General features: G+C 38.7%; 1 protein-coding gene across 2 annotated transcripts in view; it reads right to left on the bottom strand.

Annotated features, from left to right (window-relative positions):
• The window catches only part of Ibtk (inhibitor of Bruton tyrosine kinase), a 72090-nt gene that overhangs the window by 25370 nt on the left and 22728 nt on the right, over positions 1-23992 (bottom strand). The window contains exons 5-20 of one of the 2 annotated variants that reach the window (XM_055602482.1): positions 23284-23394; positions 21792-21962; positions 19511-19628; positions 19241-19421; positions 17372-17495; positions 16598-16775; positions 14887-15064; positions 13277-13879; positions 12415-12501; positions 11621-11703; positions 11504-11541; positions 10171-10267; positions 7555-7656; positions 5532-5649; positions 4092-4152; positions 3443-3564 (exon numbers count right to left, since the gene is read on the bottom strand). In XM_055602482.1, the coding sequence (XP_055458457.1) occupies positions 3443-3564; positions 4092-4152; positions 5532-5649; positions 7555-7656; positions 10171-10267; positions 11504-11541; positions 11621-11703; positions 12415-12501; positions 13277-13879; positions 14887-15064; positions 16598-16775; positions 17372-17495; positions 19241-19421; positions 19511-19628; positions 21792-21962; positions 23284-23394 (2372 nt within the window). The remainder of the gene's footprint in view (positions 1-3442; positions 3565-4091; positions 4153-5531; positions 5650-7554; positions 7657-10170; positions 10268-11503; positions 11542-11620; positions 11704-12414; positions 12502-13276; positions 13880-14886; positions 15065-16597; positions 16776-17371; positions 17496-19240; positions 19422-19510; positions 19629-21791; positions 21963-23283; positions 23395-23992) is intronic. The other variant, XM_055602483.1, reaches the window with a different exon arrangement.

Here is a 23992-nt window from a genome sequence, read left to right as displayed (position 1 = left end):
AGTGGATTTTTAATTGCTTGAGTTAAGTACTATAAATAAATAAATCGAGCTGAGTACTATAAATAAATAAATAAATAAATAGATAAATAAATAAATAAATGGGAAAGTAGGTATCTATAAGTGCAACAACTATCTTATTTTAATGAAATGTTTAACATCTCATTATATACTGTAGTCACACAAGCCAGCTATGAATATGTCATTTGTGGCCATTAATATGAGTTATTTAACTCAATGTTAATGGATGTTATAATTTCAATATTGTACATTTCATACATTCAAGGACGATATGTCTAACTTCCATTGTCCAAAATGTTATCACACGTGAGAAAGAGTTTGGAAAGTAATTAAAAGAATGCTTCTGGAACTCAAGAATAGTTTTCCTGTGAGGTGCATAGTTGTTTGTCTTGCATTAATGACCTCAATGTCATAAAAATAAGTAACTCTATAACTAATTGGTGTGAGCCTAAAATACTAAGAAAGAATTTATTCTATTCAGAGCTTGTCAAAATTGCTAGACAATGGCGGGGCGGGGGTGAGGGAGCAAGATGGTGGCCTGGAGAGGACACTGTGTCTGACGAGCAGGACAACAGTGACTAAACAGCAACCAACAGACCAAACTGTGGGCCCAAAAACACCAATGATTTTTGTCTCCCAGGTGAGAGGAAACTCCATGTTGTGAGAAGCAATCGGGTCCGTTCTTAGGTCACCCAGGTAAACCCCGGAAGAGTTCCTGGGTCCTGGCAGGCGCTTGGTCGCCAGCCCAGAGCCCAGAGCCTAGAGACTGCATGTTGTGGGCCCCATAACACCAGAGACTGGGTTTTCCAGTCGAGTGAAAACCCCACAGTGAAGGAAGAAATCAGACTGACCAAACTCAGGTCACCCAGACATGTGGAAAAGGTCCAGGGCTCCGGCAGGCACTCAGCCACTAGCCCAGAGTCACAATCCTGCAAGCCCCACTCATGGTTCCAGACAGAACAATGGACCTCAAAACACCAGAGACTGGGTTTCCCTGTTGGGCGGAAACCCCACAGTAAAGGATACATCAGGACCTATCTCAGGGCATCCAGCCGAACCATCCCCACCTTCCCCTACGACTAAAAGTTCCCAGGGAAAGTTCCCAGATTCTTGCAGGTGCCCAGTCACCAGCACAGAGCCATTCCCCTGCAACTGGATGCCGTACTCACTATCCAAGACTGAACCGTGGTTGCCAAACCACAACAGATGGGGTCTCCCTGTCAAGAGGAAACCCATGATGAGAGAAGCATCAGGTCCAACCTCAGGACACCCACCTAATCCCTGAAAAAGTTCTTGGGCTCTTGCAGGGTCCAGGCTCTAGCCTCCTGCCACTCGCCTGAGTGCTGTGCTCACCTGCCACTGACTGGGTACTAGGGCACAGAGTCCCAGCTTCAGACCTAAAGAAGCCCAGGACACAAGGGATCAGCCCCCGGACACTGCTCCAAGGCACAACCTATCTCCCTAGTTAAACTGACCAAACCATGGGGCTCCATGGTTTTTCAAGAGGGCTGCACCCAGCAAACACAGTGTAAGAACAGCAGCAGCAGCCCACTAAATTCAGAGCAAGAACCCCAGTGGCAGGGCAGCTGTCTCCAGGACTTCTACTGGTGAGGGGACAGCCCCCTGGCTACCGATGAGCACAGTTACCACAAAGGTCCTTACGCCTAGAAGAGGGAGAAAACAGGGAACAGGACAGAAGCCTACCATAGAGGGCCTCTGAAAGACTCTACCGAGCAGGGTATCAAAGCAGATGCTGAGATTCATAGCCCACCTTTGGGCAGAGTGCAGGGAATCTTATGAAAGAAGTTGGGGGGGAGCAGTGAAGATAGAAAGACCTGGAGGGGACAGGAGCTCCACAAGGAGAGTAAGAGAACTAAAAAGTCTAGGCACAGGGGTCTTTTCTGAGACTGATGTTCCAACCAAGGACCATGCATGGAGATAACCTAGAACCCCTGCACAGATGTAGCCCATGTCAGCTTAGTTGTCAAGTGGGTTCCCTACTAAGGGGAACAGGGACTGTCCCTGACATGAACTCAGTGGCTGGCTCTTTGATCATCTCCCCCTGAGGGGCATGGGGATGGGTACACAGAGGAAGACAATGCAGCCAGTCCTGATGAGACCTAATAGGCTAGGGTCAGATGGAAGTGGGGGGGGGGGACCTCCCCAATCAGTGGACTAGGAGAGAGGCATAGGAGAAGAGGCATTAAGGGCAAGACTGGGAGAGGACGAGGGAGCTACAGCTGGGATGGAAAGTGAATAAATCGTAATAAATAAAAAATAAATAAAAAATTTTAAAAAAATGCTAGACAAAATACTTTGTTAATTCATTGATAAAATTGGACTCCTTATTATCCAGTCTTTTCCTGTGACCCTACTTTTGAGCATTACTGTATCTGGGACTACTTTGAATATGTGAGTGTGAGGGAAAACAGACTTCATTTCATATTCAGACTCCAACAGTGATCCACAAAGATTGACATTTGGGAGTCCTTCAACAAAGTATTTTAAAAGTCCAATTTTATCAATGAATTAACAAATTAATGAGTTTACATCTTAATGGGCTATTTAGAAGTAAGGCCCTAACTGAGATCACTAGGGCATTCCTTGAAAGTCCTTGTTCTCTCTCTCCTCTTTGGCCTTGTGAGATGAGCAGCCCTGCTCTGCTGGCACTGTTGTGATACTCTGCCTCAGGCCTTCAGATCAAGGGAGCCAGCTGGACACAGACAGAACCTCAGAAGCTGGAGGTTAAAGCAAACCCTTCACCTTTACTTTGTTGATCTCAGGTATTTTTTCATAAAACCAAAAGAATAGTAAGAAACTATCATCCTATCTAATGCTGCTGCTCTCCTCTCTGGACCCTCTCTAGTCCAATCTTCCAAGTAAAAACCAGCAGGCAAACCAAGATGGAGGAGAGACAGTCATTTGTTTGAACAGGGTTAAGAAAGGGATGATATACACTTGTCCTAATCTTCATGAGCCTGGCTGCCATAATTGCCAAGCATTTCCAGAACTATTTTAATTCTGTGTGGTCATCACTACAAAGTGCCAACTTTCAGCTTCCAACACCAGCCTCATCCCCTGACTACTGCAGGCACCCGTCCTGTTATTCCCGCTCTAGTGTAGCAGCTCACCTTTTTAAATGTCTTCACCATCACTTCAGAATGCTTGGAGACCACTAAGACAAATGCACTTAACTGAATTGTATGTCCAGCTGAAGACTATGACATTTTTATATTTACATGTTAAACTTTTTAGATTGAAAATATTATTTATATATAATTACTGTATATCGAAAGTAAAACTGCACATTTATACTTCCCATATCAGAATGTCTCAATTATCAATCCTGATGTTAATATAAAAGTGTCTGGTGTCCAATGGGGTAAGAAGAGATGAGGGAAGGAAAAAAGAGAACAGGGCTTACGAGTAATTTGGTTCCATACTTATTTCTTCTTTGAAAAAAACATCTCCATCCTCAACTTGCATATAGCTAATATCTGGTCCATCTTGATATGGTGTAATGACTCTTCTCTCCATTGCTGGAATCTACAGAGTGAAAGAAAGCATTTTAAAAAAAAAAATTTGTAAAAATTTTCAAATCGATAAACTAACCCACTTATAATGTCAAGTGGTAACATTAACTAAAAAAAGTCCAAGAACTAATGATTCTCAAAATATAACAGAGGGAAGAAAATTTTAAATAGACTCATTAAAAAGCATATTATAAAAAATTGTTGGGGGTGAGGGCTGAAAAGCAGCTCTGCTTTCTTACTATGTGCAGACTGATCCATCTCTAAGGAGTCATGAGTCCATGCCCTGTTCTGTCCTGACATTTGTAACAAAACTGAATTTTTATTATACAAAAATTATAAGAGATATATTAATTTCACTATATCTTCAATTTTTATTTTCACACTTATGGGACTTGAAAGAAATTTTATGTTCTAATTTCTAAAAGATAATGTATTTGCATCATTATAATATTATTCTGTTGTCATGTCTGGTCTATTACCCTGTTTTAAATGGTTATACCATAGCTTACAAAATCTGTACTGAGAAAACAAAAATCTTACCATTTTTCGGTAAAATACGGAAAGATCCTTCAAAACATCTTCACTTAAAACATCAAGAGACCTGAAAAACAAGAAATAAAATTCTCACTTAAGACTCAAATGATGTAGTAGCTATCAAAATTTTTAAGCATGCTTATTTCTAATTTTCAAATAAGCAACAAAGTTCTTTTTCAAGTTCACATATACAAACTATTAAAATACCTTTTGGAAATAGGTTCCTATGCTGTATGGAACCCAACCAACCTTGCATGCTATGGATTTCAGGTAACCAGCAAACACGTTACACAAATCTTTTGACAAACTGAAACATATTCATTTCTCAACCTTCATTTCCCACAAACTGCACTGTGGAAGAGTACGGTAATGATGGAATGCTGGCTTAAGCATCAGAGTATCCAGGTTCCCGCTAGCATTATCACTACTCTCAATTAGCTCCATGACCATGAGTAGCTCACTCTGCTCCTGAGTCTTAGCATCTTCATGTATTAAATAATGTTTGGATTATAGCAACCATATTCAAGGTAAATTTCAAATCTCACAGGTTCCAACAGGTACTTTAGGCATCAATAAAAATTTAAGACAAAGTTTACATCCATTTTTATATATGTGTAAATATTTACATATAGTTGTTTTATACATACAATGCATGTGTATATACATTTATCTACAAACTGCTAGTTTTTTAATTTATTTTTATCTCCCCCTCCCCGTAGCTCCCTTCCTCCTCCCCTCCCAATCTCACCCTCCTCTCCCAGTCCACTGATAGGGGAGGTCTTCCTCTCCTTCCCTCTGATCCTAGTCTATCAGGTCTCATCAGGAGTGGCTGCACTGCACTGTCTTCCTCTGTGGCCTGGTAAGGCTGCTCCCCCCTCAAGGGGAAGTGATCAAAGAGCAGCCCAATCAGTTTATATCAGAGAAAGTCATTGTTCCCATTACTATGGAACCCACTTGGACACTGAACTGTCATAGGCTACATCTATGCAGGGGCCTCCAGCCAAATTGCTGTTTTTTAAAGCTATTTCTACAATTAGCGGAAAGCAGCTTTCATATTCAAATCTGTACCATATCAGCTTTTGACACCTGTAGCATAATTAATTTGAATAGCTTGTAATGCTAAGTAAAGTTTGAGACAACCCCCTCTTTCTTAACATTTCCATATGAGTTTTTCACTTTCACATACCTGATTAAGAACAGTTAACTTTACATACAAAGTTATGTTTGTCTACTCATATCAAACTGTCTTAATAAAGAAATTTAAATCACTGTTAGAAACACTGGAAGTTTCCATGGCCCCTCTAATTCTGAAAGTGCTGACTCTTGAGCATTTGTTAAATTCTTTCATCCAGGTAAACGCATTCTTCGCTTTAAAGTCCACGTGCATCTCTTATTTACATATAAACATCTGCCTGTGCAAGTCACACCGCAAAGGGGCCAACCAACCTTGCTTCAAGTAAGGCTGCCATATTCAGTCCTGTGAACTGTAAACAAGATAACTTCAACTGCTCAGCATTGTACATTGCTGCAAACTCCAGCAGCATAGCAGCATTCTTAAGGGTAACTACAGAGAAAAGAGATTTGCAAAATTAAATGAAAGTGAATTACTTTAATAAGTGAAATACTTACATTTCTAAAGCTACAGGATTTCAACACTTAAAACAAGAAAACTTTTCTTAAAAAAATGATGCTGGGGCAAATACAGAAATGAGTTTCATGATAGTGTGCTAAAGTAATTTTAACTGATTGGTTTGGGGGGGAATTAGCTTTAACACCAAAATTTTAGAGAAAACAAAATAGAGAAGGGGATTAGTGTTAGCTGAAAGCAAATACGTAAGACCTATTGCTCTTCCTCCCAAAAGCCTGGGATATTTCTCACTTTCACCTTTCCTTTTCAGTCATCTAGTAGAATAGCTAGCCCTTCTATAACCCTGAAAAGTAAGTTGGACATGGTGCTGTATACTCTGTGATCCCTGCACTCGGGAGGCTGGGGCAGGACTTCAATGCATTCACCAGTGTGGATTACACAGCAAGATCTTGTCTTGGGACCACCAACAACTAGAACAGGCATTAAGTCTAGGAGAAACTGATAATTCTAAATGTTGACTAATTTGTATATTCAAAAGTAAATCTAAATCCATGTCAGTGCATAAGACTATACAAGAGCCCAGGATTAGTAACACCTAATAATGTTCAAGTATTGTTTTGCTAGAAACCCTCCAAAAATATTCTACCTGCTCATAACTACAGCTACCTAATGCTCTCGCCTTCTTACCTACACAGTGTTCCAGCCAACAGAAGAAAATAGCTGCTTCCTAACATCTGTCTTCTCCCATTTCTTTTCTCTTTCTCCCCTAAACTCTGTGAAAAGTTGCAACCGTAGTCAGGAACAGTTTCTATCTCCCTCTGAGTAAGTTAAAACTACAATTGATGATGAGATAATCTCCCAGATCACACAAAAGTGTTCCTTGAAATGTTTAGTTGGAAATGAAGTATGCTATGCCTACACAAGCCTCCCTGGAACCCTTCTGGTAGGATGTATCCACCAGTGAAAGCAACTGTGCCGCAAAGAAAGAATGCCTGACAGGTCAGCAGAGACCACTGCGGCAGTAGAAATAACTAAGCAAGGGCAAGTCCTTTGCCCTAACATCTTTTCTTGCTTATAGAAAAAAAATAAGGGCTGTTCTGCAATTGCTAACCATGAAGAAGATAGCCTACAGCACTCAAACCTTCACTACTGCAATGCCCAAATAGACTGGAAACACCTTTGTTGTTTATGGTTTCATGGCATGTTAATTAAAATACTTTCTAAATCTAAGGTGTGTATATTTTCTATTATTTCTAAGGAAAGAATGTCTATAAATGACAGCATATAATAATCTAAATGTACCTCCCCCTGAGTGGGGAGCAGCTTTACCAGGCCACAGAGGAAGACAATGCAGCAAGTCCTGATGAGACCTGATTGACTAGGGTCAGATGGAAGGGGAGGAGGACCTCCCTTATCAGTGGACTGGGGGAGGGGCATAGGAGAAGAAGAGGGAGAGTGGGATTGGGAGGGAACGAAGGAGGGGGCTACAGCTGGAATACAAAGTGAATAAAGTATAATTAATAAAAAAATAAATTCAAAAAAATAAACTGTCTTGCCCTTTTTATGTTTTTTGTTTGTTTGTTTTTGATGCAGTCTCACTATGTAGCTCTGGAAATTCTATGTGAACCAGGAGCTCTGGCCTGGAACTCACTTTGTAGACCAGGCTAGACTCCAACTCACAAAGGTCCACCTGCCTCTGCCTTCCAAGTGCTGGGACTGAAGGTGTGCCGCCACCATGCCTAACCATGTCTTGCCTTTTTTTTAAAGGCAGACACAGAAAACTATGGTGCTTCACTAAAAATGGAATAAAAAAGTCAATATACTACAGTAACATTAAATCAATCTGAAAATACAATAATACTCTGCTTTTAAATTACTCACGTTTTTCAGTCAATGCTACTTCACAAATCTCCTTTAACCTAGTTATGAGAAGCTGATCAGCCACTACAAGAACACTACAAATAAAATCCACATTTTGAGACTCTAACAAAAGAAAAAGAAAAAAAATTACTGTTATTCTGTAACCATTATAACTAGTAAAACAAAACAAGTTAAGACATCATAGTAAAGAGGCTTATGATTCTTTTCTGTATGTCAGAATGGCAACTACAACAAATTGTGAACGTATCAAAATATCTGTGCCTTTCTGGTGGATAACTAGAAAAAACCCACCACCAAATGCCTTGGTATTTAAACTTCTCTTATTATTACTATAATTAAAACAAAACTAAAATTCAGGAGAAGGGTATATTCCAACTCATAGTTCAACAATCAGAGCAGGGAAGTCAGAGCAGCAGGAGTGAGAAGCACAGCCACAGTGAGACGGGAGCAATGGATGCTGCTCAGCCCCCTTTTCTACTCATACAAGCTAGGTCCCAGTCAGGGAATGGTTCCATCCACAATGGACAGTTCTTGTACCTCATTTAATGTCCTTCCTATCTCCAGTAACATGATTAGGATAATCCCCAACAGGCATATGTGTCCAGAGGCCCATTCCTCTCCCAGTGAATTCTAGGTTCTGTCAAGGGAGCAATTAACACTAATCACACTGGTCCATACATGCTCACAGTGGGACCATAAAATGATCAGCTTGAAGTGATTATTATAGTGTGCAAGGTTACTAGAATGTCTGACTTATTTTAATTTCCTGTTTCATTAAGAAATATTCCTAAAATTAATGAATAGTCAAGTCCCCATGCTCCAGTGGAGGGCCACACAGCCATGTACCTATGGGAAACATTAACTATACTTAGTATTCCATCAAAACAGAGAGGGAGAGAGAAGGAAGGAAGGAAAGAAGGAAGAAAGAAAACCATAAAAACAAGTTGGAACAAGTCAGAAGCTACATGGGAGGAGTTGTAGGTGAGAAGCAAAGCTGGATATGATATTTCATCACACACATGCACAAAATTCTCAAGAATAAAATATTTTAATTAAAAAACAAAAAGCAGAGTGCCATACATATAACTACACACCAAACAACAGTAGGAATGTTTATTTTAATGTATACAGCAATAACACATCTGTGAAGATGGGCTCACAATATTATATAAAAATATAATAACAGTAGCACACATGAACAGGTAGAAAGGGGCCTATAAAAATACATTTTAATAATCTTGACATTAACTTAGAACTAATTAAATAGGGTTGTCTTAAGAGAGTAAAATCCTCCCCCAAAAAACAATAAGAAAAATTACGTTTTTAAAGCATAGCAAAGCTGGCAAAGTGGCTCAGGCAGTAAAGGTGCTTGCCACCAGGCATGATGACCTGAGTTCAATCCCCAGGACCAACAAGGTGGAAGAAAAGCACCAGCTGCAGTAATTTATCCTGGCCCTCCAGCATCAGGGTATCTGACACCCTCTTCTGGCCTCCATGAGTACCTGCGTGCAAATGTGTGTGTGCGCGCTCACACAAAAACACATACACACAAGAAATTTTTAAAAATTCCATTTAAAAATAGTGGCAAAAGAATTCTGACAATAATTGTTCTGACAAAGGAAGTGATTACAAACTTGTACACAAAAATAATTAAAACTATGGAAGGGAAGGACATCCATGCCCTATACTCATTGTTATTGTTAAAATGGCAAATTTCTCACATTAATTTACAGGTGAAAGTATTGTATAATTTGAAAATGGTGACAAGGGAACAATTTTAAATTTTAAGAAATAACAGATATGTACTTTAGAAATGTATAATTCACTGGGTGTGAATATCTCAATTTTAAAAAGAAATATGTGTATTTCCTTTAAAATATTTATTTTAAATATATATACTAAATATATTTTAAAGTCTCAGTTACACAATCAAGCACACAAATCTCCAGAGTCTTGCTCTCAGTCAAACACCACGTCCTTTACAAAGACCACCCAGATCTCCTCCTGCACGCTGGTTATGAAACATTCCTACTTCCAGAGAATTGCCCTGCTTTATTATTTATTACACTTGTCTTCTTACATAGTTTGATTCTCAACTAGACTGAAATTTTTTGCGGACAGACAGGGCCTTCTCACTTTACAAAATCTTCAATTAATCTGTGCCTAAAAACTGACGGCATAGCAAGCCCCATGGAACACTCAGAACTGCAGGAAATCGAATGCTGCAATTACAACATGAGTTCTGCTTGAAAATGAGTACAAATCACTTCCTTCAGGATCTTCCATTGAAGCACTGCTGATACATTATTGGAAGAAGGAAATTCCATAGAGAATTTGTCAAAAACTACACACCTTTTACTCACTGATCTTAATAACAGAGGTAGATAGAGAGATGAAACTTCTAAAACTAATTTCAAACATGACACACAATTCTAAAAAAATAATTCAGGGCAACAAAAATTTAACTTTTCTGCTTGATTACAACCTGTAATAATCTCTGTAAGTTATTTTAAATTAAGCCTCTAAACATAGTTCATTTTAAGAGGAAACTGAATTGTGTAGATTATACCATTCTCCTATTATAACTGAACCAGCTAAATTTCCTTTTGTTAGTACCTTTTATCACCACAGCTTCGTCAGTGTAGAGGTAGTCCAAAATAACTTTCAGAATCTCAGACTGTATTGGCATTTCCAGAGCTGCACAACTGGAGGCCTATGAGTACATAGGACAAAATAAGTTCATCAATCTAAAACAACAAAATACTATCATATTCTAAAGTGAGTTACTACTATGAAAACTTTGGACAGGAAATCATACCAAAGACATTTGAAAGAACTTATCAAACATGAGTCTGAAAAGAGACATTTAATTTAAAAGATAACATAAAAAAGAAACAAAAATTTTCAGGAAAAGAAAGATCATCCTGAGTGAGCTATACCAGAAGCAGAAAGACACGGTATATACTCACTCATATAGACATACAATATAGGATAAACCTACTAAAATCTGTACACCTAAAGAAATTAATCAAGAGGGAGGACTCTTGCTAAAAAGCTCAATTTCCTATACAGAAAGGCAAAGAGGATGGACATCAGAAGAAGGAAAAAAGAGGGAACAAGTCAGGAGCCTGATACAGAGGACCTCTGAAAGGCTCTGCCCTGCAGACTATCAATGCAGAGGCTGAGACTTATGGGCAACCTTTGAGCAGAGTGCAGGAATCTTAGGAAAGAAGTAGGAAACAGTAAGATCTAGAGAGGACAGGAACTCCACAAGGAGAGCAACAGAACCAAAAAATCTGAGCATAGGGGTCTTTCCTGAGACTGATACTCCAACCAAGGACTTTGCATGGAGATAACCTAAGACCCCTGCACAGATGTAGCCCATGGCAGTTCAGTATCCAAGTGGGTTCCATTGTGATAGGAATAGGGACTGTCTCTGACATGAACTGATTGGCCTGCTCTTTAATTACCTCCCCCTGAGGGGAAAGCAGCATTACCAGGCCACAGAAGAAGATAATGCAGCTACTCCTGATGAGACCTAACTGACTAGGATCAGAAGAAAGGAAAAGAAGACCTCCCCTTATCAGTGGACTTTAGGAGGGGCATGCATGCAGATGGTGGAGGAAGGGAGGGATTGGGACGGGAGGAGGGAGGAAACCACAGGGGAATACAAAGTGAATAAAGTGTAATTAATAAAGAATTTAAAAAAAAAAAAAGAAAAAAAAAAGACACACAGGACAGTTCTAATGTATGTCTCAAAAACCAGGATGAGATTGTGAATTTTAAGCAGCTTTATAACAACTATTTTAACTTCCAAACTTGAGCACATATAATTTAACACAAATGAAATGAAAGCTAATCCAAAATACTAACTTCCAATTCTGAATGTCTTAATGTACAACCCCCGTTATATGTGAAGATGGCTGCACACTTTCTAATTACACCTCACCTCAATCCATGAGCTGCTCAACATGCTGTGGAAATACTCTGGAAGAAAAACAGGGCGGTGAGACCGGGCAAGCAGAACACAAAGAAAGCACTCAGCGGTTAACAAGGCACCACCTACCAAGTCTTGCACAGAGCACACACTTATGACAGGGGAATTCCTTTCCATCCACAGACTTCATGGTAACATCACACAGAAATGAACTAGAAAAAAGTTTAATCAAATAAAGGTCAATTTCTTGCATATTGGCAGAGGGGGGAAAAGAGCCCCAGGGTTGGCTTATCTTCAGTCTTAGTCAAATGCTGGCAAAAATAAACTATAGAGATGAATGTACCTCATCTCGCAGTATCTCAGGAAAGACAAGAGTAAAATCATTTTCATTTTTTTTGAAAAGGGAACTAATACTAAATTTTAAAGCCTTCCACTTGATTTTCTTTTTATTGCAGGCAAGGTATTAGTGACAGTCGGTGGCATACTCACAGCTATTTAATTCTCTTATTTGAACAACCTACTACATGCTAAGTAATTCACAGAAAATTTCAGTTTATCTTTCTCCAAGATTGTTCACTGATGAAGTTTCTAACACTGTATGTAGTATATTTATTCTTGAAAAAGTATACTCAGCAAGACAAACATCATCATGATGAACATACATAAACAGTCTGATGGGGGAGGGTCTGCATAAAATCCTACTTGTAAGAGTCAAAATAAAAAGGCAACAACTGAATAAAACAAAAAGAACAACCTCCGTTGATGAGTTGAGCAGTTAATGCTTTGTTCTCAGCGGCTCCCCACCCCCGAAGCAGAAGAGGTAAACAGGGTGTCCTTTCTCATGTGGGCCACAAGCAGCTCTACTTCCATCTTGTGAATCAAGAGCCTAAATATGCAAGGCTGGTCCTCATTCACTAACTTACCATTTTTTCTGACTTAGCTTCAGTTTATTACCAGTTTTCTTCGCAATAACATTAATTTTTTCATTTTCAAATCTGACTCCATCTAACCTATCAAGGAAAAATACAAATTAACAAAAGGTGGATATAGTCCTCTCCTGAGACCAACACACAACAAAAATCTGACAGGCTTAAAAACAGCTACATCATCTCCTAGAAAATATCAAGAAACCTCATTCTAAGCTAAAATAAGTCACAGCTTCAATTATAATCTAAAATATGCTTGGAGCCATTACTGACAACACACAAATTAAAGTTGTAATACAGTCTTTCTGTATTTTCCAACAGGACGCACCACACACATCCTCCCTGTCCCAACCCTGGCACAAGCAGCTTTACGCGGAAGCGTTCTAAGAGAAAGAGAGCATCAATGCTGACTCATAATGTGACAAATGTCATGAGATACTTTGGATAACTCCATGGCAAGCCTTTATCAACAACAAAGGACTTTACATACTGAGAAACTGAGGTCCATAGAAACCTGCCCTGACCAGGGTGAGGTCAAGCAACAGAGCATACACTGGACAGGTCTAACACCAAGACCTTTCCAGCACACGATGGGACTTGCCAGTCCTATTATACACTCACCACACAGCACTGAAACCCACCAGCAACCTTTCTGTCCTTTCACTTTAAAATGAGGTTGTCCCTTAGTGGTAAATACCAGAGAGCAGTGAGAGAAAGGTGAGCATCCATGTACCTCTCCCCCAAAGATAGGAGTCAAAGGAAAGACAGAGGGGGAAGTCAAAAGAAACAAAAAGGCAGCAAATGCTTCACAGGAGAGCTGAATGAGGCAAGCCCACGAGCACAGGATGAGGAGCTGTACCTGCTACTCAAATTGCTGAGGCCAAATTTCTTTGCAACACTTTGCAGCATCCTTACAGGGTCATCTTCCCCAACACCTTTTCCCTTTTTGGAAGATTTGTGTTTGCTTTTCTGCCTTTCACTAACTGTGTGAGCTTGGTTGCTTCTGTAAACCTCAAAAGCTGACTTCCGTTTATCATCCTCATGGCAATTTATTGTATGCAGGTGAGAATCTGGGGAGCCCTTACAGTCTTCTGACTTTTTGTTCACGATCATTCTTGGTTTGAAGCCATGAGTTAAGAAGTCACAAGTATCTGTATACATGAACTGTAAGAGGTATTCGAACAAGTCAGGATGAACCTTCTCCACCACAAAAAGATGGCACCCTGCACCATCTTCATCTTTGCGGTAAACATCCGTTGGTTCTGAAGGAGTGCCATCTGAAAGAAACAATTTCTGGAAGAAGTCAGAACGCACTGCCAAAACATATTTATGTGCAGCAAAGAGTCTGTTGCCAACTTGAAAGGTCACGTCGTGGATGCTGTCCATTTCATCTGTTTCCCTCAGGAGCTTGCCAAATTCTTCAAAAAAGGATGATGAAGACACAACTGGAATTTCATAAAGGCTAGAAATGAAGCAAAGATAATTACTACAATGAAGAAAACAAGAAAATGGATCCCAAGCTGATTCCCTAGAAAAGAAATGGCTTACTTAAATTAGACTTAGAAACACTCAGTTCTGGCATTTTCTACAATACAATAATATCACCCCCCAAAATGTAAACTAGTCTAACAAACTTTAATGCTTTCTATTCATTTGTACATATATTAAGCAACATAACTGAAAACAATAAAAATAAGAAACGTTCCCAAGTCTTTCCTTTCTTATACAACGCATTTTACAAGTGAAGAAAAAAACAAGAGCTAAGCAAATAAAACTAAGGTCACAGATGAAGGAATAGTTACTCAAACAAGTGAAATTATATGTAAAATCAGTCTACAACCCTGAGTACTGTCTGCCTGTAATCACACCCTGTCCATTCTCCCTACCACGGAAGGTGACTAACACTCTTGCTGTGCCCCGGGCTGGGGGTTCTGAGCTTATGACACTTTTCAGTGCAAACTGGAAATCTGGGCAAACCAGAATGAATGGTGACCCGACTTCTAGTCTCTCCTCTCTTCCACAATGCCAATGATGTTTATCTTCTTTCTCTACTAATGTACTTAGAACATGTTCACTGGGATGTGATCACACCCTCTCTTATTTGTCAATTATCATAATCAGAGTCAGAAACTTTTACACACTACTTTACACACTAAGACATATTTATAATACATTCTTCAGGACCTGAGACCCTCAAGTATAGCATGTGGTAAAGACAGACCCTATGTAGGTATATACTTTCGTCTTGAATGTTTTCAAAATCCAGTATAAATTAAGGGGAACACACACTATCCCCAGTATAACAAACACTCCCTCTGATTGCCCTTATAACACTCAAATGAGTATTTGTTTAAGATATCTACAGATTTGGTAACAGCTCCTCAATTAAATTTGTATCAGGAGCTACTGAAAACAAAAGGTCTAATGATTATTCCTCCTAAAAATAAAATATATTAAAGACAATTATACCTTGTTTTAGGGTCTGACTGTAGGATTGCAAAGTTGCACCCACTTGCATCTGTGCTGACACTAACAGCTCTATGGGCAAAAGGAAGTTTCTCAAGTCGAATTCTTTCATACACACTATTTGTATCAGAGACACAAGACACATCTGATGAGGAATGATGTAGGTTTGGTAAAATGTCTGCTAAAAAGAAAATAAATGAACTATCATTAATCAAGGCTACAATGAAATTATTTCAAAAATTTAGGAGTAACTGGAATAAAAAATTAATTGAAAATATAAAAGTATCTTTAATACACATGAATTCCTTCTAAAGATTTTAGAACCTCTCCATCTTTAACACATTATTATGAGCTGTGTACTTTCTATATACACAGAGAATTTTCAGTATTAGACATAATTTATTCTCCCAACAAACACACTTTCCACACTGCAGCAAAAGTTAACTTTCAAAATGGCATGTCTGCCCATACTGTATTGAACTAAGTGTCACCACACGCTCCCTCCTTTCTCTCACAGGCACTCAGTGACTACCCAAATGACCACACTATTGTACTACTATGAGTCAGTGATCACCAATATAAGGCAAGCAATAGTCAGTCAGACAGAAAAGTCCCTACCCTCAATAAGTCCAACCTACCAAAAAGAATGTACAATAAAAAAAAATGACTAAGAACTAGTCAAATTCAGTTTAAAAAAAACAAAGTATAAAATGTTTCCATGTAGACACAGCACTGATAAAAAAAAAAAAATGATTCTGACTACAGAAGAGAAAAATTTTAAATCAGACAATATACACAAATACTTTATTACTTTAAGTCAACAGAAATAATAAAAGATGATATAGATTGGGAATATAGCAATCAATCAAGAGGCAGGGTAGGAGCAATTTTAAAAAACATAAGATAGGAGTAGCACAACTTGGTAACTGATGTAAGGGAAAGGGCATGGGGTGTCAAGAATAGTCATTCACTGAAAGAGTAATGCAACACTTTAAAGACTTACAAGTTTTCTTAAGAGACAGACCTGTGCTCTAGTTAGGCTTTCAAATATAGTCTACTTCACTAGGCTTCCTCTAACACCCAGTTATTCCCATCCCTATTCTCTTAACTAAAATACTTATCTGTCTCAGGAAACTTTAAGTAAAAAGTATCTTTTGACTCTATATGCTTTAAGTCCCACAGTTTAATAAATAAATAAATAAATAAATAAATAAATAAATAAATAAATAAATAAATAAATAAATAAAATGTGGGACTTAGAGCTTATAAGTCCTACATTTTAATATCAGTAAAACCCTGAGCTGTATCTAGCACATAATCAAACACACCTTGCATGTTTACAGACTTGAGTCATCTATAAAAAAAAAATAAAACACAACAAATCAGTATTGTGTAAAATTCCTCATTTTATGTTTTATAACTTTGAAGAGTATGTAACTCTCAGAGTAATCATAAATGTTAAGATATACTGTAAGCATGTAACAAGTAATTCAGTGGTTCGAGAGAACATAATGAAGGACCACAATAGTAAAGAATACATTAAATACTAATGACAGAGAGGGACACCCATGCCCTGTGCCATAAGTGACCTCAGTCTGCAGGAGACATGCACTGAACTAACCACAGGCAAAGACACAAGCTTAGCAGTCAGCCAAGCAGTACCTGACACATTAAGGGCTGACTACAGTACTTAAGTGCAGACATACAAACTGACCTTTCTTTTCAGAATTCTTTCTTTTGTCTTCAAACCATTTCCCTTTAAATCCTTCCCCATCCTGTGTGACAAACAGAATTTCATTTCTATTTAAAGCAATATCAGAGACTGACACCTGGCGTGAATAGGCCCATCGGCACTGCTTCAGAGAACTGCTGAGTGATCTCCAGCAGAATACCTAAAATGAAACCAAAGCACAGCACAATATAAAGCAACACAGCATTAGAGCAAGCAAAATCTGAATTTAGAAATACTGCTGTCAAAATAAAATCCTTAATTCGCGTGCTTCGGTGATTAGTCCTCCACAGAAAAGAGTGTGTGTGTGTGTGTGTGTGTGTTTGTTTTTGACCTTTTGCTCCTGACTTGCCAGCTGAACTAGTGAACCTTTTAGTGACCTGAACTGAGAAAGAAGGTCAGTGGTTACTTTCTCTGCCTCTCTGAGCTAGCAGGTTTTCACCCCAGCATCTGGCACCTGAGTCTTTATTGGTAAAATAGAATGGCTGGAATTCTCCTTCCTTTAAACGATAAATCATATGCCAAATAAGTCAAACTTCTTGTTTTCATTTCATGAATAAATGAAACTTTAGGCTGCGGTTTCACAACAGTACTGTGCACCATCATGTGAGGCAGCCCTGTGCATCTCGGGAACCCTGGTTCTACACGACAGTGTCCGAGAAGGGAAGGAGCATCGGTGGCTGCCACCAAACACCGGGCACTCCACATTATCACGGTCTGTGCAAATCATACTAGTCTGCACCATAAACCTATACTTACCCTTCCAGCTCCATCCAAGGCAAGGATGCATATTTTCTGACCCCCATTTTCTGTCAAATGTTCAGGATCAACCTTGTATTCCATACAACCTCCAGACACAAGAACCTTTTTCAAGTTTAGTTGTCTGAATGGAAAAAAAAAATCATAAGTTAACATTCTCTAAAGCACACATCCTTGGCTTCTTAGAAACAGCTGGTCAAACAATAACTGATAGAGAAAGTAGAAAGGTTCCATCTGTGCTCGCTGCAGCCCCTCCCGGCAGCTTTCTTCCAACAGCAAGTCTCTCAAAGCCTCCGCTCACATCTTGCTTGCTAAAGTACACACACATTCACTTGGAAGTTTCATTCACTGGGAGGCTATCAGCTCCTAAGCATACCCACATCTTAACAGGAAAAAAAAAATTAAAGATAAAATAGAAATGCTTAAATATGGCCAGTCCTAACCAGGCACACATACCATGAAAATCATTGCGATCACGAATAACTCACCCATAGGCCACACATTTGTTTGCCTATGTGTCTGATGTGCAGAACACATTTTAGAACCTGCCACCTGCTATTCTACAACTGTCTTCCCTCCCAGAGAGTTTGTAAAAACAGTATTTGCAATGTTACCTTATGGTAATTTAATCTGTACCAAAACAATTTCTTAGTAAAAATCTGGAAGAAAGGTATATTTATACAACTTAATGTGTTCAGGGGAACTTTAAAATGCTTTATGAACATTAATTAACACTACAACGTAACACTCTATAAGTCAACTCACACCTATTTAATCAGCTCAAAGAAACACGTGATACATTTTAATGATTCTGAAATTAAAATGCAACCTACAATCAATGCAACATAGGGAAGAGGCTGTGGTAAATGATGTTGGCACGTTCAGCTTAGACCTAGCTTCACGTTAAAGCACTGATGAAGTCACCCTCGCACCATCACTTCCACACATGAGCAAGAAAATGTTTGCTGCATTCAGATTTAAATCCCTGACTTGTAAATTACGCAGTGTTTCTAAGAGCTAAGCTATGTTTTTCCAGGAATCAGTTACAATTGTGCAAATTATTTCCATGCTTATATTCCTTACTCTATTGAAATATAAAAGAATGAAGCATTACTCAAAACCCTTTAATATCACTATGAAAAGAAAAAGGTTTTCTATAAAGGTAAATAGTTGGGAAGGACCAAAAACAATACAGTGCTGTCAAATCACATATGAATTAATCAACTACTAAGGACTAAAATGAATCAGGAATACAAGACTACATCCCAATTATTTTTAAACACCCGCTGTTTGTATCACTCTAAACAAAATCACAGGTGAAACACTGTGTGTATAAGTGAAAGGCAGAAAGCTACAATGGCATGTGCAACCATGCTTTAATTTGATTCTGTACATTACTATGGCCTGCTAAACAGATCAGGCTATGCTGTACAAGGATAGCACACCAGTTACATGTTAAAAGTGAGCCTAGATAGAGTGTTTACGGTAAACAATTGTTTTTAAATAATTAGTATATACAATATCAAAGTCTTCAGCTGAAACAGTGTTTCATAAACCAACAATGAGGATTAGTCTAGTTCTGTGTGCCAGACATATTAAAAAAGAAACTAAACCTTGTGCAACATATGTTAAACATGAGTGAAAAATATTCTTTTACAATTGGCAAACACAACTTTTATATGACTATTGAACCTCCGCCAAAGAACAAAAATCATCAACGAAAACCATTCTTAGTGTTCCCTTCCTCTCTTAGTGGTCCCTTCCTCTCTGTCTTCTCACGGAGCACAGCAGGCAGGCAGCACTCAGTGAGTGGCCGGAGAACTGAGTTCTTAGAGCTTACAATGACAGGTTTTCCAGAAATGTACATACTTAGTTGCCATCTTCTTGCACTGATAGTCTGCAAGTAAGTAAATATCTCCTCTTGTGGTGACACAGACTGTGGCGCCATCACTTGCAGCCACCAAAGACACAGCGATATCCTTATGATGAAGGGCAGAGACTTGGCGAGGAGTAGTGACATACTTTTCTCCATTGGGATCCAGTAAGTGGCCTAAAAATGTACACAGATAAGCAAAGCATAAGATACCCAGTCTGAGTTCATACTGTGGTTTTTAGATATTGCCATGAAATATTCCTTACCAAGTTGTCCACCATTCAGTCCCAGTGTGTAAACGGCCTCTCGGGTCCACAGCACTGTGTGAAACCTGCCCGCTGCTACTCCAACGATGGGCCTTCCTTTCAGGTGTTTTGCCTGTATCTGTGCAAAATGACACGTAAGACTGCAGTCAACTACATATCTAAAATCTAATGCAATCTTCTCTAAGATAACAGTACTTCCAGGGAAGAAACACGCTCCTCACGGCTACTGCCTTCTCAACAGCTAACACAAGTCACCACTCCTGCCACGACCAAATCCCCAGAAAACACTGATGCAGCCACTTGCAATCATCAGTGTTCACAAACCAAACTAGCACTGCACAAAACCCAAATCATTAAAATTTTGACAATAATTAATAAGCAACATAAAAACAATAAAAACAACCATTCTTAAAAACAATACAGGGTGATTTTTAAATCTGTCATATCCAGGGTCTCACAAGGGTAGCATGCTTGACATTTTAATTTTCTTCCATGATGGAATGTGTTACACATACTTGGACTCCACCCACTAGCTAGATGTCACTGGCTCAGACATCCACCCCTGCTAAGACTGTCTTCAAATACTGTCATGTAACCCCTAGGAAATCAAAGCTTTTTATCAAGGTGGTCATAACTCTACAAACCTAAATACCCACGAATGGATAGTAACTTAGAAATCACAGATCATTTTGAAAGTTTTCAACTAGAGACTACACCCAAATAGCATGGAGTACTACTACTCACTCATTAGCAATCCAGAAGAGAAAAGAGGAAGACTTACATAGTAAATAAAAATGTCAATTCAATAATACTTTTAGGAAAAGAGCATTAAACCAAAAGGGAATTTAACATATAAGATGTAAAGTGTTATGTGCTGAAACTATGTGTCATGGGTGATGAGTCTAACAACATTAGAGTACTCTGACTATTCCTTGTGCAAGGTTTCCATGTTTGTGGATCAGGTACCTTCTGATAGTGGTCATGTGCTGATAAGAGTGGGAGAAAGGTGGACTTTGAACCATATACCCTAATGCCAGCAGGTGTGACATTTGTAGAGACACAAATGTCTCTACTCAAGAGACTTAAATGTCTCTACTTAAGTAAGCAAAGGCTTTTTTCTTAGTGCCCTTGTGCAGTACACTGACAGATTTCTTTTTAATAAAAAAAATCGTTTAAGTTTCAAACTAAAAAATCTGGAGCTGAGAGTAAATTTAAGTAGTAAAAAAATCTTGTCTCACTTGTAAGAATCTTGACTTCAATGCCTAGCACCCAAAAAAAAAGGAAGAACAAAAATGAAAAGAAAAAAATCAAACCAGGTTCATCTCTGCTTCTAAACACTTTAAAGTTAAATCTACAGACAGGTGAGATGGCCCAATGGTTAAGAACTCATTTTGCTGTTGCAGAGACCCTGAGTTCAGTTATTAGCACCATGTCGGACGCCACATTGCTCACAACAACCACCTGTAACTACAGCTCTAGAGGATTCTTCTGACACTCAAAAGTACCTGCCTTCAGGTCACATACACACATAGACACACACACATATACAAGTAGGTTTTTTTTTTTTTTTTTTTTTTTTTAGCTCTTTCAAGTGAAATGTTTGGTAATTTAATAGGTAATCGCCCAAGGGCACAACCTCCTCTGTGCTTTTATTTCTAACTTCAGATGAATGCTAACTGTACATAATTTTCTCATGGAAAATGAAAAATATAGAAAGCCCTCATGAATGAGGTCCTGAGTTAATGTGTATTGCTGACACAGGCACAGCTATGGAGAGGGCTCTAATTCCTCATTCCCAAGGGAGTGGCAAAGCCTTACCTAAGTGAGGCTCAAGTAGAAGGGCAAAGTTTTCCTCAGAAGCTTGAGTAGAACTATTTATTAACAACTGAGCAGTGTGCAAAGACTAGAAATTGGAGTTTCTTCCTTCTCCTGGATGCTTACAGCCTGAGACTGTAACCTTCAGAGACCTCCTACCAAGGCCAGCTCACCCCTGCCCTGTGCTGAGGCTCCAGGATACTGGTGGTGGAAGGTGCCCTCCACCAGAATAAGCACACCACCTTTTGATCCAAGCTTTCCTGTACATCTCTGTCTGTCCTTTCTTCATTCTCTCACTGCTGTAGCCAGGGTTCCAGGACCCAAACCACAGGGGTCACATGGGAAAAGTATGTATCATTGAAGACAAAGTTAACTAAGTAAATAGTTACTCCATCAGTAAGTTACATCCTTTATTCATATAAATTTATAGCAAATAAATACCTCACTGTTTTTAACAGAGGCTTACCTGTCTGGGTACACTACAACTAGAAGGTGGAGGAATAACTCCTAACTGGTGAGACACGTTGAGACCAAACGTATAAACACACCCATCTTCAGCTAATACAACAGTGTGATCCTTAGCAGCTGCGACTTGGGAACAGTTGTGGCCAGCCAGTCCTTCCACAAGCCTGGGGACCTAGGGAACAAAGCTGCCTTGCTTAGGACCCATTAGTCTGCAGTGACCATTCATAAAAAATGCACACAATCTTCGACACTATGCCCAAATGGTATGGAAGACTGTACCTTCTAGAGGTTAAGCATGCACTTTATCAAAGAGCAGGTAAGCTGATGAAATTGAGCGAAATAGACTTGAGACCAATAGGGAACTTCAAAATAATTCAAGAAAGCTTTACAACATTTTAAAAAACTGTTTATTACTCTGTGTGTGTGTGTGTGTGTGTGTGTGTGTGTGTGTGTGTGTGTGTGTATGTATCACATGGCATATGTGTGAAGGTCAGAGTAAAACTTCTGAGACATCTATCTGTGAATCTAAGTGATCAATTTCATAATGTCAGTCCTAGAAGTACTTGTTTAGCAATCCTGTTGGATCTCAAGTGATTTTTAAACCCTTACTGTATCTTAAATGCAAATTTAGTTGGCATGAATAAAAGAAAAAGAACCCCTTCACTACTGGATATTTTAGGGAGGAAAGAAAACATACAGCCTCCCTTCAAGGAGGTGCCCACCCTAGACTCAAAGCTCACCTCAGCTGCTTACCAGCTATTTGAGCTCAATCAAATTTTTACTTTTCTATTCCTCATTTTCCTTATCTGAGAGCTAAGCGTCAATAAATGACTGCTTTCTTAGTGTTACTGTAATGCACAAAATACAGACAGAAGTACTTATAGCTCCCAGGAACACTGTGAGGCTCACTAAAATAAAAGCAATATACCAAATCTTCAAGCAGTGGAAGCTATCAACAATGTAGCATTTCCCTTTAATAGATAATAAACTCTCTACATGTCTTCTTTCAAAAAAGAAAAATAAAGACAAATCAGCCTTTTCCTGGTATGTAATAGTTTCTTCCAATTACCACTAAGTTTCAGTGAAATAAAAACTAGCATTCTTACTATACAAAGAAAATATTGCTTACACACATTTTAATAAAATAGCTTAAGGAAATAAAAAAACTTATGATAATTAATCTGACCTTTAATTTCAACTCTATAATTTATATACACATATACACAGATAAATGTGTATGTCTATATATGATACATATGTACATATAAATACATATATTTCCTGACTCAATATTTACTGTAGGTAAAATATTTCAGATACTTTCATTTTGTAGCTAAGTTTTTAATTTGTATGCTATATACTAGGGAACAGATTTCTTAAAGCTTTTACTAGTTTTGCACATTATTTTGGCCTTACAATAATGACAAAAAATTAACCGATGTTTCTAATTCATCATGGGTTTACTGACATCTACTATGTAATGACTCAATTACCAAGCATGTCTGTTCATCTCCATGGCCTAAGCGTCCTCCACGACCATGCCCACAAGTGTAAACTTGCCCTTTCTGGGACAGAAACACTGAATGAAATTTGCAAAGCACCACCTAAGGAAAATCAGAATTATATTATTAAAACTCTCTGAAAAGTCCACTCACTGCTTCTTGGCTGCTGTTAGGCAGTGTCTTCCACCACAGTCTCTAACAGGCTATCTCACCAGACCCAAAGCAAGGCGAATTAAACATAAACTCCACAACCTTGATCCAAATTAAAGTTTTTCCTCCTTTCAATAAATCCCGGGTGTTTTTTATAAAAACAGAAATATTAACATAGCTCATAAGATAAAAATGAACTCAAACAATGTGATGTGAGGTTTAAAACATAAATATCTTAGCATCAAAACGGGTACAATGGGAGTGGCAAAACCAAGACTTCAGACTTGCTAAATGTAAAGAAAAGACTGACTGCCATAGAAAAATGAAAACAAAGCTGCAAAGGAGTAACAATAATGGCAGTCAGCACACACACACACACACACAGAATGCTAGAGAGGAGGAGGACCCCACAGTGGCACAGTCTGTGCAAGCAGAACACATCATTCAACAGAAGGACGAAGAGCACACAGCAAAGCTTCACGACTTACAATTCAAAGTACATTCTCATGCAAGGTTAATTCTGGATCATACAATCAAAAAAAAAAAAAAA

This window comes from Psammomys obesus, unplaced genomic scaffold (genome assembly GCF_907164565.1).
Source record: "Psammomys obesus unplaced genomic scaffold, mPsaObe1.curated_primary_1811, whole genome shotgun sequence".
In the NCBI taxonomy this organism is placed as follows: Eukaryota; Metazoa; Chordata; class Mammalia; order Rodentia; family Muridae; genus Psammomys; species Psammomys obesus.
This window is presented reverse-complemented; position numbering and strand designations above follow the sequence as displayed.